This window comes from Nicotiana tabacum, chromosome 11 (assembly GCF_000715075.1).
Source record: "Nicotiana tabacum cultivar K326 chromosome 11, ASM71507v2, whole genome shotgun sequence".
In the NCBI taxonomy this organism is placed as follows: Eukaryota; Viridiplantae; Streptophyta; class Magnoliopsida; order Solanales; family Solanaceae; genus Nicotiana; species Nicotiana tabacum.
Genome location: NC_134090.1, coordinates 44,221,860 through 44,229,210, shown reverse-complemented (window position 1 = coordinate 44,229,210; position 7,351 = coordinate 44,221,860). Strand labels below are relative to the sequence as shown.

At 39.4% G+C, this 7,351-nt stretch overlaps 1 protein-coding gene across 1 annotated transcript; it reads right to left on the bottom strand.

Annotated features, from left to right (window-relative positions):
* Window positions 1-297: 297 nt before the first annotated feature.
* LOC142165824 (uncharacterized) lies at window positions 298-3,739 on the bottom strand. Its single transcript, XM_075224203.1, has 5 exons — window positions 2,752-3,739; window positions 1,992-2,674; window positions 1,296-1,912; window positions 556-982; window positions 298-444 (listed from the first exon to the last, which is right to left on the bottom strand). The coding sequence occupies exons 1-5, from the start codon at window positions 3,737-3,739 to the stop codon at window positions 298-300; spliced, it is 2,862 nt and encodes a 953-aa protein (XP_075080304.1).
* Window positions 3,740-7,351: the final 3,612 nt, after the last annotated feature.

Below are 7,351 nucleotides of genomic sequence, written 5' to 3'. Positions count from 1 at the left end.
GATGGATTATGTCACCCATGCGTGTATGCATTTTGCCTAGCAAGCTCAACCATTTGCACCAACGCCTGCTTGGCATTTCCAATATTGTTCATTTCATCTCTGCTTGCGTGACTTAGTCCCTCGATTCAAAGTCCCAAGATAAAGTGGTGCTGCCTATTGTTTTGCTCCAGATCTCTCGTTAAAAAATACAGGCGTGCGTTTTAATCCCCATGCTCATGCATTCTTGTTTCCTTCAAAAGTGATGCTCATCCCAGCATGCGTGCATTTAAAGGAGCTACTCCTCGTGGGCTGCAATGTTTAACAGCGTGCTCCAGCAGCATCTGTAACAAGCAGCATGCTTTGCAATATGTCCCAATGAGCAAATGCTTTAAAATAATATCCCAACGCAAATGTTGCTCCTCGTTTGCTGCAATCTTTTGCTTGAAAAGCTCGCTCTAGCATAAGCTTTAACAATCAACAGGCATTGCATATGGTCCAATTGTGAGGCATGCTTGAACATTTGAATGTGGAATCCTAAAGCCTCTTCTTTTTGGAACTTCATGCACGCTTCTATGCCTTTTGATAGCCTCGAGAACTCCTTTTTAGTATTGAATCTGTAGAACGTGAGCTTCCAGCTTTTGTCGAGCAATTGGTTTGTCTTATGTTTCCAACACGCATGCTGATGTTTGTTCCACTGGTTTGACCAGTTCTCGAGTGCCCTTCATCTTCCAGCATTAAACAATTATAAACCTGCAAATCCTCGAAATTCCCTAGCATGCTGGTGCAAACTCCAAACGAATTGGCATCTATTTGTGTCAAGAACTTGACATGCCCATCATGTTTTTCCATGCCCCCATTTTGAGGAGAATCGCATGTTCTCCATAACACACATGGAAGTATCGATCCATTCCATTTTTCTTTAAACCCTTTTGCACCTGCTTTAATGTCCTCCCATTGGATTGAATGCTCTTCCTTTTCTCTTTGCTTCTTATCTCCTGTCCACCTTCACCCTTAGACTTGGACATTGCAGTTTATCTTCATTAACTAACCTCCTTCCTTGTGCATCTAGATGCCAGAATTGTTGGCATTCTATTTCTCCATGATCTAAAGCATAATTAGCCAAATGATCTGCTAGCTTGTTGCCCTCCCTATGAATATGAGTAACTGTGTAATTTCCCCCATTTATTAGTTGCATCATTTCCTCAACCTGCTCAGATATGATCCATGGTGGTTTCCAGATCCCATCCATTATCTTTTTTAATAACATTGAGTCAGTTTGAATCCATACATGAGAGTATTGTTGAAATCTGCAGAACCTTAGTGCTTCTACCATGGCCTTTGCTTCAGCTACTGTGTTTGTTGTCTCCTCAATCTCCTTCCCTACTGACTTGACTATGTCACCATTTTCATTTCTTATACAAAAACCTATTGAGCTCCTGCCTGGATTTCCCCTCGATGCACCATCCGTATTAAATTTTAGCCATCCTGCACTTGGAAATTCCCACATGACTTTGGTAACCTTAAGTTTAGGAGTGAAATTTTCCATCATAGCTAATAGATAATGCCATTTGTGAGGTACCATGTCCATCCCAGGCTTTCTCACTTTCACCAATGCCTGGAGATTTGATGAAACTTGATAAATCACCCTGCTAGTTGTCACAGCATCACCATACTTCATACTATTTCTTCTTTTCCAGAGTTCCCAGACTACACATGAGGGGAGTGCTTGCATTCCTGGTTTGAGCCTTAAACACACATTTGCAGTCCAACATTTTGTGATTACTTGGTGCAATGTTAATTCCTCCACAGCTATTCCTGCCCTCGATAGAAAATACTTCCAAGTTGTCTTTGCAGTTTCTGATCTAAAAACAGTGGTGAAGAGATTCCTCGTTTGGCTGTACATAACACCAACATTTTGATGGCATGCAGTAGCCTACCCTTTTCAAGAAATCATCTAAAGGTAGCTTTGTTTTCCACATGAAAAATGTTATTTTAAAAGGCAGTCCCTTTACCCAAATCATCCTATAAGCTGTTCTTGGTTCGTCTCTTCTTCTCGTATAATCCCATGCTGACTTAACACTGAAATATCCTCTTGTTTCCAGCATCCAACAAGGCATGTCAAGAACCTGCTGAGGTGAAGGTGGTTTGACTTTCTCCAGAATGTGTACTGATATGTCTTGAGGAAGCATTTCAAATAGCCTGTCCACATCCCACTCACCATCTAAGGTAACATCATGTACATTATGTACAGTTTCATCAATGCCAAAGTCCTGAGGAACTAAAAAATATAGTGCCCCAAGACCTGTCCAGTTTTCAAACCAAAATAGTGAGGATCCCCTTTTTGTTTGCCAAAAGATTTGATGTTCAATCAGATCTCTGCATTCCAACATTTTTCTCCAAATGTGAGACCCCCTTTTCCATGGAACAATTACAGAATTCATTTTCTTACAGTATTTCTGACATACGAACGAGCTCCATAGGCTTGGTTTTGTTCTGAAATTCCACCACAACTTGCTGAATAATGTCTTTGCTACATCATGCAGTGACTTGAAACCTATTCCTCCTTCCTCAACTGGCATGCATAAGGTATTCCATGAAGCCCAATGCCTACTAGTTCCTCCTACAGAGCTGCTCCAGAAAAACTGAGCAAACAATTTGTGCAACCTATTTATCACATAATTTGGAGGGTTTACAGCTGATAATAGATGCATAGGCATGCTTTGCAGTACATGGGATATGAGAACTGCCCTGCCCCTACTGATAATAACTTACCCTGCCATGATTGCAGTTTGTCCATTACCTTAGTAATTAGGGGCTGATAGTATTCCAGCTTTCTCCTTGCATAAAATATAGGACAACCTAGATATATGATAGGAAAATCATTCCTATGAATGCCTGTGATCCTTTCCACCTTGCTGACCACTTCCATGTCTGTTAAATAATGCAGGTACACAGCTGATTTGGTCTTGTTAACAAGCTGCCCAGATGCAACTTCATATGCATTCAGCACTTGTATAATCAGCATCAGAGATGTTTCATCTGACGATGAGAAAATAATCATGTCATCTGCATATGCCAAATGATTGATCTTTGGACTCCACTTTGGCATCCCAAATCCACAAAAATACAGGTTAGTATGTAGTGCATTGAGACCCCTAGATAATGCTTCTGCTGCCAAGATAAACAAAGTTGGAGATACAGGATCACCTTGTTTTACTCCCCTTGAGGACTTAAAGAACCCATGAGCTTGACCATTGATTAGAATAGAATACCAATTGTTTGAAACTAATCCAAAGACAATCCCTATCAACCTTTCTGTGAATCCCATCTTTCTCAGTACCTTGGTTAGGAATAGCCAAGATAATCTATCATAAGCTTTGGTCATATCTAGCTTCAGGATGACATTAGGTCCAGCCTTAGTTCTAAGCCTAATGTCAGTCACTATCTCCTGAGTTAGAAGGATGTTTTCTACTATATTCCTTCCCTTAACAAAACCTGACTGTTCCTCCGATATCAGAATTGGGAGAAATTTCACTAGCCTTTCATGTACCACCCTCGATATAACCTTATTTGAAAAATTACTGAGGCTTATTGGTCTTAAATCAGAAAAAGTGGTAACTTCTTTTTTCTTTGGTAGCAGAACTAGGTTGGTGTGTGTTACATACTTGGGTAGCTCATGACCATTGAAAAAATCCCTCACTATGTCGTACAGGTCATCCCCTATTATGTCCCAACAAGAATGATAGAATTTGCCTGTCATACCATCTGGCCCCCAGCACTATCACCATTAAGTCCAAGTACTGCCACTTTAACCTCCTCTTTTGTTGGCTGCTTAATCAATTATGCATTCTGCTCAGTGTTAATCAGATTAGGAACATGCTCTATGATATCAAATGATGAAGGAGTAGCTGCTTCTATGAACTGATCCTCATAGAATTTGATAGCCTCTTCTGCAATTTCTTGTTCTTCTTCAATCCAGGTTCCTCCACTATTTTCAATTTTGTTAAGCTGAAGTCTCTTCCTCCTACCTCTCACTTGTGCGTGGAAGAACTTAGTGTTCCTATCCCCTTCCTTGAACCAAGTCATGTCTACCTTTTATTGCCAATATTTCTCCTCTAGTGCAAGACATTTGATCAATTCTGCTTGAACCTTTTGTAGCCTTTCCTTGTTCATCCCTGTAGGATTTTCTTCAAATTCTGCTTCATGAACCATCACTACCTCCTCCATGCTTGCTATCTTTTGGAAAATATCTCCAAATGTAGCCTTACTCCACAATGAAAGGGCCTTCTTTAATTTTTTTAACTTGTGATTATAAAGAATATAAGGATTTGCACTGAAATCAGCTGTCCAATTCTCTTTCACCACATCTTTAAAAGTCGCATGTTCCACCCAAAAATTCAAGAACTTAAAAGGCTTTTTATTGGTGGAGTCTCAATATCACACTTCAGATACATTGGACTATGATCAGAACCAGTCTTTGACAAATGTTGCACCTCTATTCCTGGAAATGTTTGTTGGAACTCAACATTGGCCAAGCATCTGTCTAGCCTTTTGAATATACAGTCTTCCTCTGCTCTCCCATTCCACCATGTAAATATGCTGCCTTTAAATCCAAGGTCGAAGAGATTGCAAGTGTTGACGCAGTGTCGAAAATCATCAATTTCATTCAATGACACAGGTAACCCACCAAACTTCTCTTCTTCGTCCCATATTACATTGAAATCACCTCCTACAAGCCATGGTGCATCCATATCCCTTGCCATTGCATATAATGAATCCCATAATTCTATCCTCTCAATTGCATCACATTTAGCATATATCAATGTTAGGACAAACTCCATATGCGATTCAGTATGAAACAATCGTAGTGTTAATTGTTGCACCATATTGTACATAACAGTTACCTCAAATATCTCATCTATGAAAGCCCAGATCTTGTTTGAAACATTTGAAATTGCCTGTGCAAGTCCTATCTTGTTTATGCACCTTTCCAGTTTTTTTGCTTGTTGCTTTGGCTCCATTAATCCTACAAATTCATAGTGATTTTGCCTATGCATTTTTTTCAACCTTTCAAAGGCCTGCTATGTGTTGACTGGCCTTATATTCCAAATGAGAGCATTCATCACTGATTGTTGGATTTAGTTAGTGTTCTCCTTGTGTGTACCCCAGCTTTTGGGGCTGCAAAATTATCTTTTTGTTGCTTCTTCTTACCTTTTGCTGCTGATTTTGCCTTTTCCACTTGCGTAGGTGATAAGTCACCTTGCCTTGCAACATTCATAAGGCGTTGGGTAGTTGATTCTTGATCCATGTCGTATCCTGATCTACCAGGTTCTTCTCCTTCTTCATTGTCTTCCTTCCCTCCTGATGTAGCTCCAAATGCATTCTTTTTAGGGACCAAGGCCTTCTCTCTCCTCTTTTTAACAGCTGCAACTGCTTTTTCTCCAATGTAACAGTAACATTTACTATTTCTATTTTTTGTTTTGGCTGTTTCTCCTTCTCTGTTGTGTTGTGTCCTTATGGGTCTTCTTGTGGTTTCTGAAGTTTATCATCTTCTGTTCCTCCAGGATCATTTACCTCTGGGCCTCTTCCTTCATAGTTTCTAATTTCTGTGACTTCTGCTATCTGATAATTATTGTTGTGCTCAACATTTTGATCCTCCCATTATTAAAAAATTACCAGTTGTATTGTTGTCATTGGCATGGGGCTCTCCATTTACACTTTGCTCATTTACACTTTGCTCATCTTCTTCTTTGTTCTTCTCAATTGGTTCATCATCAGCTTGTGCTCCTAGTGGTACTTCGTTCTCCTCTGAATCCTATTCCCTTTGTGCATCCCATAGCCTGCCTCCACAGCCTTGCACTCTTTCTTTAAATGTAGATGATTTTGACCCTTCTTCTTGAGAAATTGGAGTTTTATTAAGTTCCTTGTTCACTAATGTATCTTGTGATGGGATTTCCTGGCATGATGTATTGATCTTAACTATTCCATCTCCTGTTTTATCCTTGAAACATCTTTCTACCCATTATGCAGTATCTTTTTTTGCTTTTGATGCCTCCTTTCCATTGACTAGACCATTAGTCGAACCAATCCCCGATGAGTTAAGATGAAAAGCTTGTGCTGCTGGATTTAGCTTTCTCTCATTATTGACCATATGTTTTGATTTTTGCTTTGTAGATGCTTGGTTATGAACTGCTGGACTATTTGTTGCTGCATTAGCTGCCACCATTGCCAATTGATTAACAGGTTCTTCCTCTTCATCCATCCCTTGTAATATTGCAAACTTGTTAGCTACTTGAACATGATCATTATCTTCATTGTCTACTGCCACCAATTCCTTACCACTGTTGCTTTGTGCTCCTGCTTGTCTATCTACAGTACTTGTACCCTCATTGTTCTGATTGTTTTCAAGCTGCTTAGCTGGTTCCATCTTCGTTCCATTATTATTGAGACTAATATTTTGATTTACTACATTTCTAACTCTGTTGTCCTTCAATTCCTTCCATTGCTCTTTTGTTGTAACATTCACATTACCTACGACCTTTCCACTAGATAAAATCATTATAGGCTGTGAGTTCCCTATGTCCTGCTTCTTAGCTGTATCTGCTTGGTTAGCATTCTCCTTCTCCACATATAGTTCAGGGTGTATCCTCCAACATTCAAATTGATCATGCCCTTGAAGTTTACAATGTCTACAATATTTAGGCAGCATGTCATATTGAATTCTCACCCATTCAGTTCTTGTTGTTCCTTTAGCATCATTGAATATGTCCATCCTCACCTTTTTAGGCACATCTGCAAGTAGATCAACTAGTACCTTCACCCTAGCACAACTAGGTCTAGTTTTATTAATTGTTGCCATGTCTAGATGCATAGGTTTACCTACTACTGTAGCTAGAGAAAATAGACATTCCTTCACAAAAAGGTTGGCAATAGACCTGGGAATGAAATCCAAGCCATTGCCTTGGGTGTTTCTTCATCTGCTCTAAACTTTGAGTCATAAATCAATGGCCTAAACTGATATTGATAGCCATCCCTGTCCTTTATGTAATGAGTTTTTGATGAGAAATGAAGATAATCCTGCCTTAACGTCATTCTAATCAAAATGTGCCTATCCCTTAGAAATCCAATGTTACACCCACCTTTAATTCCGCATTAAATTGGTATTAACTTACGCAGTTGTTGAATTTTTGTGCTGCCATAAGAACATTTACCAACTATTGCATATTGTAATCCTTCGATGATATCTATCCTTTCTACTTCTGCGAACTGAATAAAATGCTCTCCATTCAATATTGTAGGTGGACGAATGGGAATTTGCTCAACTTCTTGTTGCTCATGCATTGCAGCATTTAAAGTGCAAGGTTTCAGAATT

Excerpts from the sequence above, each read along its gene's own strand:
- LOC142165824 (XM_075224203.1), bottom strand. The coding sequence starts at position 3,739 with ATGACAGGCAAATTCTATCATTCTTGTTGGGACATAATAGGGGATGAC. Across the intron at positions 2,675-2,751 it reads CAAACTGCAATCATGGCAGG|CTGTAAACCCTCCAAATTAT; the intron begins GTAAGTTATTAT and ends ATCTATTATCAG. Across the intron at positions 445-555 it reads GTTCTCGAGGCTATCAAAAG|CTTATGCTAGAGCGAGCTTT; the intron begins GCATAGAAGCGT and ends TGATTGTTAAAG.